General features: G+C 40.8%; 1 protein-coding gene across 3 annotated transcripts in view; it reads right to left on the minus strand.

Moving 5' to 3' along the window:
* Positions 1 to 23,429, minus strand: part of LOC134348193 (acyl-coenzyme A thioesterase 9, mitochondrial-like) — an 87,358-nt gene that overhangs the window by 6,794 nt on the left and 57,135 nt on the right. For all 3 annotated transcript variants that reach the window (XM_063051196.1, XM_063051195.1, XM_063051197.1), the window contains 3 exons: positions 15,659 to 15,749; positions 4,932 to 5,017; positions 1,289 to 1,376 (listed from right to left, as the gene is read on the minus strand). In XM_063051196.1, the coding sequence (XP_062907266.1) occupies positions 1,289 to 1,376; positions 4,932 to 5,017; positions 15,659 to 15,749 (265 nt within the window). The remainder of the gene's footprint in view (positions 1 to 1,288; positions 1,377 to 4,931; positions 5,018 to 15,658; positions 15,750 to 23,429) is intronic.

The following is a 23,429-nucleotide window of genomic DNA, read 5'->3' on the forward strand; positions in this document are numbered from 1 at the left end:
CTACTTGATGTCAGTAAGACTAAAAGAATTTGATGATATAAAGGTTGGGGGTGTTGTGGATAGTGTGGAGGGCTGTCAGAGGTTACAGCAGGACATCGATAGGATGTAAAACTGGGCTGAGAAGTGGCAGATGGAGCTCAAGCCAGATAAATGCGAGGTGGTTCATTTTGGTAGGTCAAATATGATGGCAGAATATAATGATGAGACTCTTGGCAGTGTGCAGGATGAGAGGGATCTTGGGGTCTGGATCCATAGGGCTTTTAAAGCTGCTGTGCAGGTTGACTCTGTGGTTAAGAAAGCATATGGTGTATTGGCCTTTATCAACCATGGGATTGAATTCAAGAGCCAAGAGGTAATGTTGCAGTTGTATAGGACCCTGGTCAGAACCCACTTGGAGTACTGTGCTCTGTTCTGGTCACCTCACTACAGGAAGGATGTGGAAACTATAGAAAGGGTGCAGAGGAGATTTACAAGGATGTTGTCTGGATTGGGGAGCATGCCTTAAGAGAATAGGTTGAGTGAACTCGGCCTTTTCTCCCTGGAGCGACGGAGGATGAGAGGTGACCTGATAAAGGTGTTTAAGGTGATGAGAGGCATTGATGGTGTGGATAGTCAGAGGCTTTTTCCCAGGGCTGAAGTGGCTAACACGAGAGGGCACAGTTTTAAGGTGCTTGGACCTAGGTATAGAGGGGATGTCTTTATTACGCAAAAAGTGGTGAGTGCGTAGAATGGGCTGCCAGTGGAGGCAGATACAATAGGGTCTGGTCTTTTAAGAGGCTCCAGGATAGGTAGAAGGAGCTTGGAAAAATAGAGGGCTATGGGTAACTCTAGGTAATTTATTGTCCTAATATAAGCAGCTGCTCCAATTAACCGATGGCCCAATTAACTGGTATTTTTTGTATTATTCTTTTGAAGTCATAAAACATTTGCAATTTAAGTGTATATACTTACAATGTAAGAAATAGTAATCAAACTTTATGTAGTGTGCCACAAATGACAATGAGATAATCAAATAATCGTCAATGCTAAATTATTGCAAAATAGGGTTAAATACTGTTTTACAATAGAAGGAACAACATTCCATTGTTTTGAATGTGAATGATTTAAACTAAATCTAAAGATTTTATTGGAGTAGGGGAAGAGGGAGTGAGTGGTGACAGAATATTTAGTGAGGGACAATTGAGCACAGAATGCCTAATCTCTGGATGGACTAACTTAATTTAGCCAAGCTACCATGAATCAAGCAAAGCACAAAAACAAAGTTTCAATTTTGTTAAACATACATTACCTGTGATGAAAGGTATAGCAGGGAACCAATCTCAACTGGTTTTTGAAACAGAATATCATCTACAGCAACTGGATAAGGTCTTGAACCCCTGAAAACAATGATTTTGGGAAAATTCCAGATAAAAATAAGAACTTTAGCAACAAGATTTTTTTCTTTTTATTTTACCATGCCCATGGTCTGTTCTTTATCAAATTACGGTATTGCTTTGCACTGTTGTATCTATATGTTATAATTATGTGGTTTTTGTCAGTTTTTTAGTCTTGGTTTGTCTTGTGTTTCTGTGATACCATTCTGGAGGAACATTACATCATTTCTTAACGCATGCATTACTAAATGACAATAAAAGAGGACTGTGCGTCCTCATAACCTAATCTAATCTACTATAAAGCATGCTTTGTCACATAACAGCAATCCTCCCATTTTTTACCTTCTGGTACCTTCAAAACTATATAGCATGAAACAAAACAATTCTCTAAATACACAAACAAAACGCTGGAGGAACTCAGCAGGCCAGGCAGCATCTAGGAAAAGAGTAGTTGGTGGAGACTGTGCCTGTCTGTAAATGGAGTAGCAGCAGTTTTGTGCTGCTCTTAGTTTTGTTCCTCTCCCCCCGTTTAAACTTCGAATTTAAAATTTTTATTTGCTGATTCTTGAAGGGGAACAATATGTCTATGTCTATGAGGAGTGGGAAGAACTTGTCTGAACCTAGTGACAAAGGTAATGGGAAAGGAAAGATGCAAAAGGAAAGACCTGATGAAATGCCACCATGGGCTGAAGATATGGTTCGGACACTGAATTCAATTAAAGGTCAGAATGAGTCAATTAAAGACCAAATGGAAAAGAATAGTAATGAAATGAAGTCATTTCTGAGAAAACTTAAAGACCTGGAAACTCAAGTTATTACACACAAAGAGGAATTGAAGATAACTAAGCAAAAATTGTTTGAAACTACAACTCATTTGGAAAGATATCAAAATAAGATTATAGACCTGGAAACTAGGTCTCACCGAAGGAATATACGAGTTGTTGGGCTGCAAGAAGGAGCCGAAGATGGAGATTTAACTGCTTACTTTGGTAAGCTTTTTCATACCTTATTTCCTATCATATTATTACAGCCGCCTACTATAGAAAGAGCGCACAGAGCTGTTGCTTCGAAATTTAAAGATCCAAATAAGCCAAGGTCTGTTTTGGTTTGTTTTCATCACTTTAAAATTAAAGATCAAATAATGCGACAGGCAAGAAAACAGAGTTTTTAGATTTAAGGAATCTGAGCTCCGTTTTCATGGGAATTATCTGAAGGAGGTAATGGAACAAAGATCAAAATTTGCTCTGAAAATGAAACAGGCATATGATAAGAAACTGTTCCCTTCCTTGCGTTACCCAACAAGAATTAAAGTTTTTCCTCCTAATTCTCCTCCTCGTACATTTTTTGATCCTAAAGTTGCACTGGCATTCGTTCAAACTATACCTGCTGCTACTGCCCAGTGAACTGTCTGGAAGGCTGCTTGGTTATCCGTATATTATTGGTATTTCGGAAAGAAGATTACTTGGACATTTCATTGAGAAACTATTAACAGAAGATAAGGGGATTTCTTCATTATTGCATATCATTGGTTTTTTTTGGAAACAATGGCTATGGTTCAGTATGACTGTTTAAATGGTTATTCGGACATTTGACTGAGAAAAAGAAGATAAAGGGACTTGTTCCTTTAACCTAATATCTGGTTTGATGTTTTTTTTGTTTCTTTCTTAATTAATTGGTAGTTTTTCCTACTAATGGGGCTATTTATTATATATGTGTGTGTGTGTGTGTGTGTGTGTGTGTGTGTGTGTGTATATGTATATGTTCAATTACTTATACAATATTACTAGTTGGTATTTTTGAAAATTTAGTTGGGTTAAATATGCTATCAACTTGTTTTTTGCTTTATTGTAGCGTCTTATAACCGAATTCAAAGCTTTTTTTTAGGGATTTAATGTTAAATTTAAAATGGTGGTGGGTTTCCTTTTTAAGAGATAATATTATTTTGGTTCTTTTTGTTTAAAAAAAGATTAAATATAAACATGGTAGATGCTGGAATGTAAACACTTTCCTTTGCTGAGACTTTGTTGTTCCTCTTACGAGGTCAGTGGGTTTTGGTTTTTTAACGAGGGGGAGGGAGAGAGAATCTTTTTAAATTTTTTTTTTGTACAGACAGAGCAGTCCCTGGCTTCGTATTCTATCATAGGGTGCCTGTTTTGTTTTTCCGGCTATGGGGGGAGGAGGGTGGGGTTAGAGTTAGGGTTTTTTTCCCATTGGGTGGTTCCGGAGCATGCGTGTTTTCTATGTGGTTGTATTCTTCATCGCCGCCATTTTTGATCATCCCGTATTGGTATGTGCTCTGCGCATGTGTAGAGTAGAATAAAATTATAGTATGGTATTTAAACGGACTAATGTAATAAGTTGGAATGTACGTGGTTGGAATCATTCTATCAAATGAAAAAAAGACTTAAAATCATTAACCGATTCCAACCTGATATAATTTTCGCCCAAGGGACACATATCAGGGCGGGAGATCAAAATAGATTTTTTGGATGGTGGAGGGATTTGCAATTTCACTCCACTTCTCAGAGTAAAACTAAGGGAGTGTCCATCTTTATTAAATCCAATATATTTACTCAAGAGGATATTGAGTCAGATTCTTATGGTAGATTTTTAATTGTTAAAGGAGTAATCTGTAACAGAAAAGTTGTTTTGGTCAATTTGTATGGTCCCAACTTAAATGATCCCTCTTTTTTTAAAAAAGGTATTTGCCTTACTGCCTGATTTAAATGAATATATGTTGATAATGGGTGGGGATTTTAACTGTTGTTTAAATCCTTTGATTGACAAGAGTACAGTCGACGCTTTGAGCTGAAACCTGCCGAAAGGTTTTAACCCAAAATGTTGACTGTACTCTTTTCCTAGATGCTGCCTGGCCTGCTGAGTTCCTTCAGCATTTTGTGTGTGTTGCTCGGATTTCCAGCATCTGCAGATTTTCTCGTTTTCTCTAAATAAACTGGAAAAATACACAAGCTGAGTTCGGGAACATGAATAGCTGAAACATCAGACATCAAGAGGTTCCCCTGACAGCAGCAACAGATCTTCATTTACAACCGAACATTAAATAGGAGCAGAAAGACACTTGGCCCTTGAGATTGCTCCAACATTAGGTATAACCACGGCTGATCTGCCCAAAGCCTCATCTCTTCTGTGGTAGTCCCCTAGAGCCCTCAATTCCCTCATTATTGAAGGCATATACTTGCTTCCTCTTTAATTACCTCCAATGCTCTGGCCTCCACAACCACCGAGGGCGGGGAATTACAATTTATAAACCTTTTGAAACAATTAAGTACATACAGGGGGAAGAATGCTGTCCAGAACATGAAAAACCTGACATGACAGGATCTTGTTTACAGAAGTGGAATCACAGTAAGCACACTGTATCTGTGTTGTGTTAAAACAGCCCATTTAATTACCTGGAGAAAGGAGATCAAATAAAAGTCGAGATACAACACAACGGCAACCTAACTGATGGGATGGGGAATACAATTAGGACTATGAAGTCTAACTGACAGGTACCATTATGTACACACACTATGTGAAATAATTTAAGTTTCTTACCCATAAACACAAGCATTTGCCCATGCCAATTCAAAGGCTTTCCTCATCAGAAATCCACCAAAGATTTTGTTGAAAATATTGCGTTCCTAGTAAAAACAAAAAATAATTTTCCTGGAGTCACGTCATATGGCTTCAGATTATTTTGCATTCAGATTTTGTAGAAGCTGCTGCCACAAAGCTTTGAGGGCTCCTTCACTTTCAATGTAGATTTAGCAGTTCAAGCTTCAGTTACAATATCATACAATCCCATGGCTTTTCAGCCTAACCAGTTGCATTTGAAGCTTTAATCTGTGGCTCAGGATGTGAGGTTTAAGCATTAGAAAGCTTGAGAGAGAAAGGCAGCAACAGACAATGTCATCTGAGTGGAGGATCATGACGTGAGTAAATATGATGTCACTGAGGCCCATTAGCGGTGGTGGAGAAAGACATTTCTTAAATGGGGAACAAGGGTTATGTTTGTAACTTCAAAACATAAAACTAATTGAAAGAAAAACATGGCATCAGGGATAACTTGTGTACATTTAGCTTAGAGAAGTATGCACATACGATGTGCTGTGTAATGACGTATGCCATTCACGTAATTTTACATATAACCTTATTGTTTTTTATTTATTTATATACACACACACACACATATTCTACATATATATATAGATATATAGATATTATATATATATATATATATATATAGATATTATATATATACATACATACACACACACACACATATACATACACACACACCCAGAGGATTTGATTTGCCTTTTTTTTTTGACACTTATCAACAGAAAAAGACTCTTTCATGTCAAAGTGAAAACAAATCTCTACAAAGTGATCTAAATTAATTACAAACATAAAATACAAAATAATTCACTGCGCAAGTTTTCATCCCCTTTAATATGACACACCAAATCATCACTGGTGCAACCAACTGGTTTTAGAAGTCACATAATTAGTTAAGTGGAAGTCTGTTTTTAGAGACCTGTGTGCAGTCAAGGTGTTTCAATGTTTGTAGTAAAAATACACCTGTATTTGGAAGGTCCAACTGCTGGTGAGTCAGTATCCTGGCAAAAACTATACCAAGAAGACAAAGAAACATGCCAAGCAACTCCACAAAAAGATTATTGAAAAGCACAAGTCAGGAGATGGATACAAGAAAATTACCAAGTCACTGAATATCCCTTGGAGTACAGTTTAGTCAAGCATCAAGAATTGGAAAGAATATGGCACAGCTGTAAATCTGCTTAGAACAGGCTGTCCTCAAAAACTGAGTAACTGTGCAAGAAGGGGACTAGTGAGGGAGGTCACCAAGAGACCTATGATAACTCTGGAGGAGTTACAAGCTTGGGTGGCAGAAACTGCACATATAACAAGCTTGGGTGCTTCACCAATCGCATCTTTATGGGAGAGTGGCAAAGAGAAAGCCACTGTTGAGAAAAGAAACAACTCATGAAATCTTGGCTAGAGTTTGCCAGAGGCATGTGGGAGACTCTAACGTCAGCTGGAAGAAGGTTCTAAGGTCTGATGATACCAAAATTGAGCTTTTTGGCCATCAGACTAAATGCTATGTTTGGTGTAAGCCAAACACCACACATTATCAAAAACATACCATTCCTACCGTGAAGTATGACGATGGCTGCATCACGCTGTGGGGATGCTTCACTGCAGCAGGCCCTGGAAGACTTATGAAGGTAGAGGGTAAAATGAATGCAGCAAAATACAGGGAAATCCTGGAGGGAAACCCGATGCAGTCTGCAAGAGAACTGCGACTTGGGAGAAGATAAGTTTTCCAGCAAGACAATGACCCCAAGCATAATGCCAAAGCTACACAGCTTAAAAACAACTAAGTTCATGTCCTGGAGTGGCGAAGTCAGAATCCAGACCTCAATCCAATTGAGAATTTGTGGCTGGACTTGAAAAGGGCTGTTCATTCACGATCCCAATGCAAACTGTCAACGCTTGATCAGTTCTGTAAAGAAGAATGGGGAAAATTTGCAGTGTCCAGATGTGCAAAGCTGTTAGAGAGTGATCCACAGAGACTCAAGGCTGCCAAAGGTACATCTGCTAAATACTGACTTGAAGGGAGTGAATTCTTATGCAATCAATTATTTTGTGTTTAATAACTATAATAGATTTAGACCATTTTGTAGAAATTTTTCACTTTGACACATACACATAGTGTATTATACAACTACTATATAGACATCCACAGCATAGTAAATTGTAAATGGCCCCATTCAGCCCTCAGGATTTAATCGTTTTGGAGGGTTTTTTCTTCTTGTGGGATAATGTTTTTCCTGATCGATGGGAAGGGGGTGGGGTGGTCACTTTGTTTCATATACACAAGTCTCTCCTGCCAAGCAACGTCAAGTTCTGGTGTCTCCTCCGTGGTAGTTGTAAGAGGTGACTCTGGGACCGCAGGAGGTGGTTCTGACAGCTCTGGACAACTTTCTTCTGGATGTGTTGGCATTCCAAACAGTGCATGCCAAGTTGCACGATTCGCTGATCTATCCCAGGCCATCAGACAAAGCTCCTAGCCCACACTTTCATTTTGACCAACCCTATGTGACCGGCATGTCCTCTTTAGCTCTCAGCTTAGATGCTGCAACTCTCAATCCCCACATAAGGCAACCCCCGTCACGGGCAAGTTCATCCAGGTGCCGGTAAAATTGGGGAAACCAGAGTTTCTGCTCAACGTTCCAGCCATTTTGGATGGCCATGTAGACCTGAGACAGTGTGGGGTCTTTTCTGGTTTCCCTTTGGATCACCTCTGCCGTATAGTAGTCTGCCGTAATAGGAAGACCTTTCATTTGCATTAGGGACAATACATTGAGAAATGTCCTTGTTTATAAATTTTTCAGGTATTTCCTTTGCCAAGGGTAAATGGGACAATCCATCAGCATTTCCATGATTACTTGTCCTCTTGAATTTAACCTTGTAATTGTGTCCTCCAAGGAACAGAGACCATCTCTGCAATCCTACTGCTGCTGTAGTGGAAGACCCTGCTGTGGACTGAAATTGGACACTAATGGTTGATGATGGTAATGAGGGTAAACTGTCTCCCATACAAGTACTGATTGAAACATATTATACCACAAACTAGTTTCTAGGTCTCTTTCTATCAATCTTTGTGTATTTTTTCTCTGCTGCAGTAAAGGCTATGGGCGTTCACTTCCATCACTCATAACATGTGACATGACTACACGTATACCATAAGGCAAGGTGTCACAGGCAAGTTTAACTGGACGATATGGATCTTAATGTGTGAGTATAAAGTCTGGCGTCACCATTTCCTTTGTCTTTTGGAAAGTCACCTCACACTGCTTTGTCCATTGCCATTTCTTCCCGATTTATAGTAATGAGTTCAAGGGGTGTAGCACAGTAGGCAGGTTTAGCAGTAAGCTGTTATAGTAACTGACAAATCCTTAAAAGGACAGCAACTGTGACATATCTTTTGGCCTTGGGGCATTCACCACTGTTTGAATTTTCTCAGCACATTTGTGTAATGATGCTTTCTTTAAAACATTCACATTTGTTGCATCATGCCCTGGGCAACAATTTTTTTTCCCCGAAAGTGTTGCTTCCTCAGAATTTTTTTTTGTTTACAATAGATCATTTGAAGCTGGACACAAATACAATTTCAGACTACTTACATCACGTAGGAATTTGAAGAAACAAGAAATTAACTTTTATTGAATATAATGCATTTAATTGCATAATGGTGCTGATGCTTTGCAATAGTTCAATTAAGCTGAAAATGTTTTGGTGATAATTTTCGTTTGTACTCAGTGTCTGAGGCTTCTTGATTAAGTGTCCAACAATAGTCAGCCAGCAGTGATGGATTCCAGTTGCCCTGATACCATTTCTCCAACACCACAATGCCCTGGTGAAACCTTTCACCATGTTGCACTTCATGGTTTTGTATGCTTGAAGCATGTTGTCAACCAGCTGTATGTAGTTTGGTGCTCTATATTTGCCAAGAAAACTTTCAACATCCTTGAATGCCTTCCATGCAATTTTCTCTAGTCCCACTAGAAGTTCTTTGAATTGCTGGCCATTAATGACCTGTTTGATTTGTGGACCAACAAAAATGCTTTCCTTAATCATGGCATCAGTTATTCTGGGAAACATCTGTCTCAAATATCGAAATCCTTCATGGAAATTTACAGCCTTTCTCGACCCTGTCCTGCCATGCAGCATCCGCCCTGACTAAGCATGCCCAGGCATAGATAGAAAGTTTTTCAACTTACATTCTGGGCAACATTTTAATCGACTTGAATATGAATTTAAATGACAGATAAGGGAATTTTTTTTTTTAAATGGTGCATTACAGGGACATTTCATGGTGAATTTCATGATCAGCAGCCCAAAATCCATAAAATACACCCAGAAGTATTCAGGAAGCAAAATCTTTGTCCAGTGTAAATTTTTTTTTAAAGTCTCTTGAGATTTTGGAGATGTTCCTTGTTATGCTTACTGGTAAAAATGATGTTATTCAGGTAACACTGAATGCCTGGGCAGCTGTGCAGTACCTGGTCCATAGCTTTTTTGCCAGAGTACGGGTGCAAATGCTACTTGAAAAATAAGCCAATTATAGCGATAAGGCCCTTTGTAAGTGTTTATGGTGAAAAACTCTATGGAGTCTTCTTCCTCCCCCACCTGTAGTTAGGTCTCAGCTACGGAGCCTATAGGAAGTATTTACCCCCTTGAAGTTTTCATGTTTTATTGTTTTACAACATTGGATCACAGTGGATTTAATTTGGCTTTTTTGACACTGATCAACAGAAAAGACCTGTGTCAAAGCGAAAACAGATCTCTACAAAATGATCTAAATTACAAATATAAAACACAAAATAATTGATTGCAAAAGTATTTACCTCCTTCAAGTCAGTATTTAGTAGATACTCCTTTGGCAGCAATTATAGCCTTGAGTCTGTGTGGATAGGTCTCTATCAGCTTTGCACATCTCGACACTGCAATTTTCCCCCATTCTTCTTTACAAAACTGTTCAAGCTCTGTCAGATTACATGGGGATTGTGAATGAACAGCACTTTTCAAGTCCAGCCACAAATTCTCAATTGGAGTGAGGTCTGGACTCTGACTTGGCCACTCCAGGACATTCACTTTGTTGTTTTTAAGCCATTCCTGTGTAGCTTTGGCTTTATGCTTGGGGTCATTGTCTTGCTGGAAAACTAATCTTCTCCCAAATTGCAGTTCTCTTCAACACTGCATCAGGCTTTCCTCTAGGATTTCCCTGTAATCCGCTGCATTCATTTTATCCTCTACCTTCACAAGCCTTCCAGGGTCTGCTGCCGTGCAACTTCCCCAAAGCATGATGCAGCCACCACCATGCGTCATGGTAGGGATTGTGGTTTTGGATTATGCGCGGTATTTGGTTTCTGCCAAACACAGTGTTTAGTCTGATGGCCAAAAAGCTCATGGCATGGTCAGGTTGGACCAAAGGGCCCTTTAATTCTACCTTCCTAGAAGCACAATAGTGAATATTCCTTTCTGAAGAAACCTAGAGTTAACACTAGCATTGTGCTTGGAAAGAAACAATTACATTTTCCTATCTGTGGAATGGTATATCCTCCAACCCTTCCTGCCTCTATGTCCCAGCCTTGAGCTGTTATTAAATCGTCAATTTTCAATTATAAATCTTTCTAGGGCCAAGACTCACTGGATTATATCTATACAAAAATTACAAACGTCATCTTGTCTTTTACAGAATCCCACACAGATCTCGAAGACTCCTCAAGCACTTTTTGCTCTAAATGTATCAAGACAGTTCAATATAATAGTAGTGAGAAAAGTACAGGTGAGGAAGGAGGGAAGGTCACTACCTTGGTGTGTTTTATACAAATCCTCATATCACCATCTTGGTCAGTCTTGCTTAAGCAATTTAGCCAAACTGACACTACCAACCTTCCAGTGCACTCCCTTCACTTGCCACTTCCCAGTCGATTCGGTCTTCAAGCAAGGTGACATCAAAAATCACAGCTCCACACCACAACTTTAGAGCCAGCCCCACTGACTAAGGCTTTGCCTGGTAGCCTTCAGTACCTAATCATGACTAGGGGAGCACTAGACACGTAGAGATGACTGCTACAGTACAGGTGCGAAACAGAAGGCAAGAGCACTGAACACACCTGAGAGTAGACAACTGTTCTATTCAGCTTCTGTGGCCCAATCTTTAAACCAGTTAACAGCTGCAGGTTTAGGCTTCCCAGAGTTGCATGAACCCAGCTGCTCAAGCTGAACCCTGAGTACGAGATCTTTGTATAATACATGAGGGGTGATAGGCAAGTTTGTGGCCTAAGGTAGGAGGAGTCAATTTTAGAAAACCTAGCACATTTATTTTTCAACATAGTCCCCTCCTACATGTACACACTTAGTCCAGCGGTCACGGAGCATACAGTTCCCTTCTTTGTAGAAATGGTCCACAGCAGGGGTGATTGATAAGGTCTTGGCCTAAGGTAGAAGGAGATGCGTTATTAACTTCAAACTTTCTGCATTATCACTCAAAGAGTTGAACTGCACGTGCATGTAACGAAAGCATCTTGGACCTCCACGTGGTCCACAGCAGGAGTGATTGATAAGTTTGTGGCCCAAGGTAGAAGGAGATGAGTTATACAGCTCTCGTTACATACACGTGTAGTTCATCTCTTGAGTGCTTATGCAGAAAGTTTGAAGTTTCTCCTCATTGCCTTCTACTTTAGGCCACAAACTTATCAATCACCCCTGCTGTGGACCACGTTCTGGAGGTTGCTCCATGACCACTGGACTAAGTGTGTGAATGTAGGAAAAATAAATGTGCTAGGTTTTCTAAAATTGACTCCTTTTACCTTAGGCCATGAATTTATCAATCAGCCCTTGTACCCTGGAGGAGGACGGCTTCCCCATCCTTCTCCTCTACATTAATCCCATTTGCCTGCATTATGATCATTTCCCTTCAAGCAATTTAAGTACAGATCTAATTGCCTCAAGTTTAGTGGCTATATTCTATTCCTCCATCACCTCTAGCAACGGATGTATAAAAAGAACCCTGTCCCTCACATCTCCTTTATTCTCTCCTTAAGCCTTTGCTTCTTTTCTGAGATATTCCTACCAACAAAGTTATTGTTGAAGTCAACAGGAATTCAAGGCTATCCACTTGATAAGTTACTTAACATCTAAAATTTTTTACTATAAGGTTGTGTGTAAATTAGTTACAGAGATGAAGACCATCTCTTATCCCTGGTGGTCAACCTCACACAATCATACAAGCTACGAGCAGCAGCAAAACAAACACCAAATTCTTCCTTTAGAAACATTGCCATGGTTGAAGCTTTTTTTAAACCAAGGTTGGAGTGTTTTAGCAAAAGAGAATTCAAGACAGAATCCTGGGATAAGCAAAATAGGAAGCTCAGGTAAACTGTATTGTTTTAGTTTATTATATAAATTATAAACCCTATAGAATTATAGGATCACACAGCACAGAAAATGGTCCTTTTGGCTGAACTCACCTTCGCCAACTGTGGTGCTTATCTACATTAATTTAACTTGCCTGCTTCCCAAGTAGTTAGTTTCCTAACACTTTTCTGAATGTCTTTCAAACACAGTAATAGTGTCTGCCTCCACCACCTCTGACAGCTCATTCCAGAAATTCTGTCTGAAAAACTCACCTCACAGATCTCCTTTAAATTTCTCTCTTCTCACCTTAAATTTGTGCCTCTAGTTTTAGACTCCCTTGCCTGGGGATAAAAGGTTCTGTCTCCGCCCCTCACACTTTTGTAAACCTCTAAGCTCATCCCTCAGCCTCCTACATTTCAAGCTATCCAATTGCTCCTTGTAACTACAGGCCTTCATTCCAGTCAACATCCTGGTGAACCTCTTCCCTATTCTTTCTATTGCTACCACATCCACCTAGTAGTGTGGTGAAATGCACACAGTAGACTAACTGGTCTAGTCAATGTTCCTTAAGGTTGTTAAGCCAAGGGTAGTAATGGGGACAAGCTCCCACAGCCTATTAAATGCTCCCAATGGCATGTGCCTCAAATAGGCTCTGACAACCAAGTCCAGCTCCCGGCTTCACATGTGGCTTAGCTACTAAGCCCAGTGGAACCATTTCTACTGACAGAAGGGGCAACAGCAGGTTACTGGCATCTTAAAACCAGTCACTTTGGGCAGGTGGGACTCGTCAGTCATGGCTGGCAGCTCGCCTAGGAGAAGGAAAACTCCGGTCTCAAATCTCAGCTGCCTTGCAGCTGTACCCACTCATAGGACAGGCTTTGGGAGTAAACCCCGAGGGAAAATCCAGAACAGTCCTACAATGCGTTCAACGCCGAGTGGCAACTCCTGCGGATACTGCTGGTATCAAACTGTATCGGTCTCTGCCGTTCCTTTGGAGAGGGGGAGTTTGCTACATGGACAACAGCTTGCTCTCCATATCGTACTGTCCAGGCTTGCTTATCTAGACAGCTAGGACACAATATCTATGGGTCAACTCTGACCGACGGAGGCCCTCAACTCGATTCAACTAATCGATGCCATGTACAACTATATGAAGTCCTAACTTTTACATTCAATGTCGCGGCCTACTAAACATACTAAATGTTTTTCACTACCTTCTCCACCCTATCCACTTCCATGGAGCTATGGATTCTCACCCACAGGTCTTTCTGTACATCACAATACCAAAAACAACTAGAATGGGGGCATTCAACTTATTATTGGGAAAGATAGATTTACTAAAAGAGCTCTGAAAATTCAGATAATATCCAGGAGGGGCAAAGAAATAAAAGCTATACATTCAAAATCAGATTGGAAATTATCCAGGACAACAGGGATATTGCATTCTCTAGAAAAAAAACACCTAATGGTTGAAACACCTAATGGGTAGCCTCCAACCTGATGGCACGAACATTGACTTCTCTAACTTCCGCTAATGCCCCACCTCCCCCTCGTACCCCATCCGTTATTTATTTTTATACACATATTCTTTCTCTCTCTCTCTCCTTTTTCTCCCTCTGTCCCTCTGACTATACCCCTTGCCCATCCTCTGGGTCCCCCTCCCTCCTCCTTTCTTTCTCCCCGGACCTCCTGTCCCATGATCCTCTCATATCCCCTTTGCCAATCACCTGTCCAGCTCTTGGCTCCATCCCTCACCCTCCTGTCTTCTCCTATCATTTCGGATCTCCCCCTCCCCCTCCCCCTCCCACTTTCAAATCTCTTACTAACTCTTCCTTCGGTTAGTCCTGACGAAGGGTCTCGGCCTGAAACGTCGACTGTACCTCTTCCTAGAGATGCTGCCTGGCCTGCTGCATTCACCAGCAACTTTGATGTGTGTTGCTTGAATTTCCAGCATCGGCAGAATTCCTGTTGTTTACCTAATGGTTGATACACAGTTTTGCAGAGAGTCAAGTGTCACGTATATTCCCTCACACCGGACATCAAGTGATATTCTGGACTATCGAAGGATTTAATAGCATTCATTGCATCAGACCACAGATTAACTACTACCCAGTGCTGTTTCACCTCAGAACCTATGGCACCAATCACCTTGACATCAACTGAGCAATCACTACTACCACCAAGTAGGAGGTACAAAACCCTCAAGCCCCACACCACCAGGTCCAGGAACAGCTATGTTCCTATAACGTTCAGGCTTTGAACCGATTTGCACAATCCTAACCCAACCTCAGGAATGGAGCACGATGGAGGACCTCCTGCATTACCATGGAGATCATATCTCGATCGTGAGATTTTTATGCAAGATATTAGTGCCGTCTTTTCTTCACTGTTCTGTATAATTTATGTTCTGTGTGTTGTCTGAACCTACAAGCCTGTGATGCAACCTGTACCTCATTGTATTTGCACACGACAATAAATTTAACCTGACTTGAGGTCAAAGAATGTTGTTAATTTCGACCAAGATGATGAACTAACTATACTGAGGAATGTTTATATTTCATGGCATTCCAACCTTTAGCCAGGCTCCAGTTACCTTCACCCACTCTGCTTTAACAGCCTCTCAATCCAGCCTCTTGGCTTGCCCCAGACTCCTCCCAGTCCTCTCTGCCATGCCCCAACCCACAGCCCCCCCTTACATTCTCTCAACCTAGAACCTCCACCATTTAATCTGAAACAAATACTCTCAAGCACTGTACTGCTGCTGCAAAACAAAGATCATACCATTTACGTCATGGTAAAAAGTCTGATTCTGAACATTGCAGTTTAACAAAAATAATTCTCTGTACTGGAGACAGAATGGCATATACAGTAGCTTGTGCATATCCAAGCTGTATTAAGATAATGAGAAGCACCTCCTCTATCATTAGCTCACCTTCAAGTATCTTCCACAGATACTGAGCCATTGAGACACAGAAGTTACATTGACAATGAAAAGTCAGCTTTGACTGTTGATGCTTATTGGGTAAGATTGTTAGGTGGTGTACATCTCCTTATGGTTGATGAAGACTGGATTTAATGATGATGGCCCTCTTGTTCATTGCCCACATACGTACAAGACAGTAATTAACTGGGTGAAATGAAGGTTTGCTACTCTCCATTAAACTAAAGTGAATAGTTTAGAAGGGGCAGACATACAAGAATATGAGGATATTCACATAGGTTCTATTATAAAAGATAATTCTCTGCTATGCCTCTTAGGCAGCACTTGATTTAGCACAAGAAATGAGTTTCAACATGTATAAAACAATAGCACCATATGTTCAATTTTCACATACCTGTGGGTGGCATATTTCCAGACTCTTGAGCTTTGAATCCCCCATCCACACTGAATTCTTTGGTAAAACCCGACTGTGGAAACTTACTGTCCTAGAATGAAGAGAAACAACTAAATTTTGCTTATTATAAATTTTGTGATGAATAAGCTCTTCTTGGGCTTCCGACCGGGTATCGGTATTGATCTTAACTGACATTTCGATAACAAACTCTGCCATCTTCATCAGCCATGATGCCTAGGAATGTCTAAACCAGTGGTGTATATATACCCCCATCGTCCATCCCTCCTGGTTGGTTAGTCCTCAGCTAATCAGGTTTCCATTGTCCCACCTTGTTTACAGGCACTCCAACAGTTCCATGACCATCTGAACAGCATACATCCAAACATTCAATCGATGGAGAAGAATGATTGCCTCCTGTTCTTGGCCTTTCTAATATGACTTGGGCATGGTACCTATCAGAAACCTCAACAATAACAGCCACCATCACACCTCCCAATGTACAGCGGTTCTTTCTATTTTGATTAGGTGTGCGAAAACTATTTCAGATCCGGAAAGTTTCCAAGAAGTAAGATGATTACTCACAATGTTCCTACAGAATGCCTACAAGGTGAAGGAAGTCAATTGGGCCCTTAAAAGGGCCTACAGAAAAACCTGGAATTCTAGCAGAAAGAAACGCATCGCTACCGCCTATCTGCCCTATATTTCCATGGTTTCTGGAAGGATCGCCAGGATCCTGAAGAAATACTGAATTAATATCATCCACAAACCCATAAGGAAGCTCAAATCGCAGCTTATGCGGGTCGAAAATAACTTGGGACTCAGGAAGGCTGGCGCTTACAGGACTTCCTGTGAATGTGGAGCAGCATATATCGGCCAAATGGGATGCACGATGGAAACTCACATCAAGGAGCACAGCAGGTGCCTCTGTTTGGGTTACCTGGAGAAATCAGTGGTAGCAGAACATTGCATTTGCAATGGCCATAGAATTGACTTTGACAGCACAAAATTACTCTGCCGCGCCGATGGGTTTCAGGACCGCCTGGTGAAAGAAGCCATTGAAATAAAACTAGAGGAAAAGAATTTTAACAAAGATGAAGGTCTTGCTCTAAGTAAGAACTGGAATTCGACTGTAAACAAGGTGGGACAGTGGAAACCTGATTGGATGAGGACTAACCAATCAGGAGGGATGGACGGCAGGAGTATATATACACCACCAGACTACAAATGCCCGGGCATCACCCCTGATGAAGGTGGCAGAGTCTGTCATCGAAACATTGATTAAAATTGATACCTGTAACTGGCTCGAAGCCCAAGAAGAGCTTCTTCGTCATATACATCGAGAAAGCACTAGATCAGACTTTCTCAACCTTTTTGCCCTGGAGGAACCCTTGAACTAATTTTCGGGTCTCAGGGAACTCTTGTGTAAAAATGTATCTACAGCTCATGGTATGCTAACGTGATTAGTAAATTGTAGATATAATAATCCAAAAATAATTGTCAATACTCTTTTTATTAGAGAATGAATTTTTAGCCAACCTTTTTTGGGGAAAAACAGGCAGTTAAGCTTAGCTTACTTTTCTTGAAATTGAACTCTTTCCCTTTCAAAAATTTTAAAAGCTCATAAGGCAAACATAATATGCTTCCATTAAATAACTGGCTTAAGCCAAAATGGGATTTAATTTTCCTAAAGGTTGGCTCGGTAGATTTAATTTAAATAATGATTGTATATTGATTTCTGGATAATAAGTTCTGTTACTAAATAGACATCAAATTTGCTGGTGAACGCAGCAGGCCAGGCAGCATCTCCAGGAAGAGGTACAGTCGACGTTTCTGGCCGAGACCCTTCGTCAGGACTAACTGAAGGAAGAGCTAGTAAGAGAATTGCAAGTGGGAGGGGGAGGGGGAGATCCAAAATGATGGGAGAAGATAGGAGGGGGAGGGATGGAGCCAAGAGCTGGACAGGTGACTGCTGGGGTGATGTACTGCATCCAGTGCTCCCGATGTGGCCTTCTATATATTGGTGAAACCCGACGCAGACTGGGAGATCATTTTGCTGAACACCTACGCTCTGTACGCCAGAGAAAGCAGGATCTCCCAGTGGCCACACATTTTAATTCCACATCCCATTCCCATTCTGACATGTCTATCCACGGCCTCCTCTACTGTAAAGGTGAAGCCACACACAGGTTGGAGGAACAACACCTTATATTCCATCTGGGTAGCCTCCAACCTGATGGCATGAACATTGACTTCTCTAACTTCCGCTAATGCCCCACCTCTCCCTTGTACCCCATCCGTTATTTATTTATATACACATATTCTTTCTCTCTCTCTCTCTCTCTCCTTTTTCTCCCTCTGTCCCTCTGACTATACCCCTTGCCCATCCTCTGGGTTTTTCCCTCCCTCCTCCTTTTCCTTCTCCCCAGGCCTCCTGTCCCATGATCCTCTCATATCCCTTTTGCCAATCACCTGTCCAGCTCTTGGCTCCATCCCTCCCCCTCCTGTCTTCTCCTATCATTTTGGATCTCCCCCTCCCCCTCCTACTTTCAAATTTCTTACTAGCTCTTCCTTCAGTTAGTCCTGACAAAGGGTCTCAGCCTGAAACGTCAACTGTACCTCTTCCTAGAGATGCTGCCTGGCCTGCTGCGTTCACCAGCAACTTCGGTGTATTGCTTGAATTTCCAGCATCTGCAGAATTCCTCGTGGTTACTGTTACTAAATAACTCACTTCCCGAACCCTTTTACTGACCGTGACTTTATTAACAAAAGCTTTACTCTGTTTGTTTAGAGATTCCAATAGCCGTTTAAAATAATCAACACATTTACATTCCATATGCTAATGACATAGTTAAGCGTCTTCTCAATTTTGCTGGAGCCATTGCTGCATTTGTAAATTGTTTGCCACAAACTAGGCACAATAGAATAGGACAACTTGGATCACCAGTCTATGTCAATTCTATTAATAAGTAGTTTCATTTGAAAGACAGAATTTTTGTGTCTGTTATTGCACTAGTGCACTGAAATAACTCAAAAGACTATACCGTCAGACATGTCTGTAAAACACAGGGATTAATAAAATATAAAAAAGAACGGCATAATAAATAACTAAACAACAAAACCGCAAAAAATACAAAAACTTCAAAATACAATTCACTTCTAACCTACACAATCCACCTTTTGCAACATTTACAGCAACGGTTTGGAAGGAAAAATGAAAGAACAGTTTATATTATAAATGGTAAAAAAATTGCAGTATGCTGCTGTGTAGAGGGACTTGGGAGTGTTTGTGCATGAATCACAAAAGGTTGGTTTGCAGGTACAGCAGGCTATCAAGAAGGCAAGTGGGATGTTGGCCTTCAGTATTAGAGGGATTAAATTTAAGAGCAGGGAGGCTATGCTGCAACTGTATAGGATACTGGTGAGGCCACACCTGGAGTACTGTGAGCAGTTCTGGTCTCCTTACTTGAGGAAGGATATACTGGCTTTGGAGGTGGTGCAGAGAAGGTTCACCAGGTTGATTCCAGAGATGAGGGGTTTAAGACTATGAGAAGAGATTGAGTTGCCTGGGGCTGTACTCACTGGAATTCAGAAGAATGAGGAGATCGTATAGAAACATATAAAATTATGAAAGGGATAGATAAGATAGAGGCAAGTTGTTTCCATGGGTAGGTGAGACTAGAACTAGGAGACATAGCCTCAAGATTCGGGGGAGTAGATTCAGGACGGAGATGAGGAGAAACTGCTTTTTCCAGAGAGTGGTGAATCTGTGGAATTCTCTGCCCAATGAAGCAGTGGAGGTTACCTCAGTAAATATATTTAAGAAAAGGTTGGATAGATTTTTACATAGAAGGGGAATTAAGGGTTATGGGGAAAAGGCAGATAGGTGGAGATGAGTCTATGGCCAGATCAGCCATGATCTTATTGAATGGTGAAGCAGGCTCGACGGGCCAGTTGGCCTACTCCTGCTCCTACTTCTTACATTCTTAACAGCAAAGCAGCAGGTGAGCAGCTGAGTTGCGGGGCATAAGAATTCCTCCAGAATGAAAATATCCCTCCGATTTTCTAATACACCAGTAGAGTCTGTTCGCTCCCATAAGTCAGTTAGCAGCACATAAAGGGAAGTTAGGGGAGGTAATTTGGGAGGGACAGGCTGACATCACACCCCAAGTTGGGCAAGTCCACTCAATTATCAGAAAACACACTTCACGCTCACCATCAGCCTATTGTCCTCCCCTCCGTGCAATACAGCAGTGGTCCCCAACCACCAAAGCAAAACAAGCAAAGCATGTGCTACCGGTCTGCGAGGAAACAATATGATTTGGCAATATGAAATGATATGAGTCAGCTGCACCTTTCCTCATTCCCTGTAACACACTGTTGAACTTGAACATAGGGTTGCCAACTGTCCCATATTAGCCGGGACATCCCGTATATTGGGCTAAATTGGTTTGTCCCATACGGGACCGCCCTTGTCCTGTATGTCCCCCGCTAAGTTAGAGCGTTCCTATGAAACCTTTCGTGCTGAAATGGCATAAAGCGAAGAAGCAATTACCATTAATTTATATGGGGAAAATTTGAGCGTTCCCTACCAAATAACACATAAAACCTAAAATAACAGTAACATATAGTAACAGCAGAAATATGATAAATACACAGCCTATATAAAGTAGAAATAATGTATGTACAGTGTAGTTTCACTTAACAGAATCAGGAAGATTAAGCCAAAACCGATTTGTAGAAAAAAAATTGACACGTACACGTATGCGCACGTCATGTATGCGTACGTCACGCATGCGCACGTCATGCATGCGCACGTCACGCATGCGCACACAGGTGCCCGCGCAAGGCTTCATGGTCATGGTAGTCTTTCTTGGGGTAAACACAAGTGTCCTGTATTTGACTGCTGCTTTTGTCCCTTATTTGGGAGTGAGAAAGTTGGCAACCCTACTTGAACACCTGCACCCTCGCCCCCCACCCCCCTATCGGCCGGTCTGCAAGAATATTGTCAATATTAAACCGGTCCGCGGTGCAAAAAAGGTTGGGGACTCCTGCATTACAGCACTCACCAATCATCAACGGCCCCCCCAGCTCACGTCAAAAACAGAATGGACCCAACCAAATAAACACAGTCCTACTGTGCACTGCCATACTCGACTGGGAGGCCTCTAATGAGATTGCCAACGGGGCTGCTCAGTCAGCCACTACTGTGAGCACTAGCGGCATCACACGCTGCACGAAGCTCAAAAAACAATGTTTATTTTTTTAATCACGAGCTCTCACAGAATCTCTAGTGAGACCTCTCAAGGAACCTCTGTTGAGAAACCCTGCACGAGATCCTATAAATTCTGTGGCATCCATTATTAAGGACACTCACCATCTGGGACATGCCTTCTTATTACTACCATCTGGGAGGAGGGACAGGAACTTGAAGACTCCACACTCATTGATTTAAGAACAGCTTCTTCCCCTCTGCCATCAGATTTCTGACTGGTCCATGAGAACAGTACCTCACTATCCTATTTCACATTACTTATTTGTAATTTTTATTAAGTTTTATCTTTTGCACTGTATTCCTGTCACAAAATGAATTCTATGACAAATGTTAGTGATCATAAATCTGACTCTGATTTTGCATCACTTGACCCCTTCAGTCTACTGTGGTGAATTCAGTGGCACTCCAAACTCAGCAGACCATGCTGGGCTATTCTGGCTCGTTTCATTTCAGGAAAGATTTAACTGTCTTAGGAAAGGTACAGGACACTGGAATCTGGAGCAAATACTTCTGGAGGCACTCAGTGGGTCAGGCAGCATCTGTGGAGACAAAGAGCTTGTTTCAGGTCAAGACCCTATACCAGAACTGATAGGAACAGGGGTGTTTAACTGAAAGGTTAGCTGGGTTGATGGATTTTCATTACAGTAAAAGATACATCCAAGCTGAAGTATGTTCTTTCTGGTTTTCATTAAAAACCAATTGTTGTCAATAAGATAATCTGGAAGGGATTTGGGACAATATTTCTCGCCCACTCAGCTGTCAGGATCTAGAAAGCTCTCCTTGAAAGGTGGTGGAACCCAATTCAATAAATAATTTTAAAAGCACTGTGACATGTGTGAAACATGAGAAATTTAACTGGGTTCATTTGTTTGTTATGTGCCATGTCGTATGATGTGGGCGATCATGGTCTTTTCATAATTCCATGACCATGATCAACTGGATTACAAACTTTAAAATTTGAGGATTTGGAACCACTATGGACGTAATGCCTTGTATTACATGGAAATATGACTTAAATCTTGAATGTGTATTGTTGCTAATGGAATACCAAAGGAAGATCATTTATAGAACTGTGGAAAGAGATACACCGAATCAAAAGATCAAAGAATCAAAGTTGTTGGCCAAATCAAAGGTGATGACAAATCACCATATAAGAGGAAGATGAGTGCTGTCACAACAACGAACCCTCTCTCAACATCAGCAAAATTAAAGAGCTGATTATCGTCTACAGGAGATTCATGAGCCTGTCTTCATTACAGGAAAGGAGCTGGAGAGGATCTCTGAACTGATTCTAAGATCTACAGTCTCACTTTCAAGGGCTCTTTATAACTCATGTTCTCAGTTTTATTTTCATTTAAACAGTTTGTCTTCTTTTGCATATTTGTTGCTTGTCAGTCTTTGTCAGTTTATGTACAGTTTTTCATAAAATTCTATTGCATATTTTTTCCTGTAAATGCCTGTAAAAAAATCAATACTAAGGTAGTACAGTGGATTCCGAACAGTTTTGGGTGTGTTGCTCAGAAATGTTTTGCTAACTGTGGTTTCAAGCTTTCAGGCTTGGAGATGCAAGAAACATCCAGGACTAAAAATGAAATGACTTCATTAATACAACATGTTAGGAACTCCAAAGAATTTGAAGGTATCGACAATCATCCTCAATGTTACAATGAAAATGAAGATTTAGAGGATGCAATTGTTGAAAACATCATATGAAGGCAATCCATTATCTACACTAGGTGTTTGTGCTGATTTTGATCATTTATAATCAAAAGAACACGGCAGATGAATTCCTGTCATTAATTATTAGAAACTTGTATAGTTTTATTGTACTGTAGAAGTATTGATATTGTTCCAATTTGTTCTGTATTCCATTTAAATAGATGATTTGTTATTCAGTTAATAGTAGTTTGTCTTTTTTATACCTTTTTCACTATTTTTCCATGAAACTTCAGATAACTGGGGCAGCCGCTCAATTGGGCCAAAATGTACTGGTCCTAATGTGTCTCAGACAACTGGAATCCACTGTAAATGGAAGAAATTTTGTAACTAGCTAGATGCTAATGGGTTAAAGAATTGTGTTTTTTTTTTACAGCAGCCTTAAACCGCTCCTGGAGGACTGCTAACTGTCTAAACTAGCTTGAGAAGGAGTAATCAAAGCATAACCATGTGATGTTCTGTTTCTTCTCTAGTTGAACTGTGTAATTGTTCTTACTCCAAGGCTCCAGGCAGAAGTAGTCTTCTAATAGATAAGGAAATAGTAACCTAATTATACCTTTTTCTGTACTGTGCTAAGACATGATTATTGAGCAAAGGAATTATCTGCTTGCATGCTGTATTTCATAAACATGCTTGGAAGCTTTTGATAACATACACTATGTCTATATAATGAGAAATGTCTGTGTACTCAGGCAGAGTCTTAAGAACTCTGCTTTAAGAGGTTGGGTTCTCCATGATACGTATCATGTTATAATAAAGACTTTCAAAAGGGATCTCCCTTCA

This window comes from Mobula hypostoma, chromosome 6 (genome assembly GCF_963921235.1).
Source record: "Mobula hypostoma chromosome 6, sMobHyp1.1, whole genome shotgun sequence".
Taxonomy (NCBI): Eukaryota; Metazoa; Chordata; class Chondrichthyes; order Myliobatiformes; family Myliobatidae; genus Mobula; species Mobula hypostoma.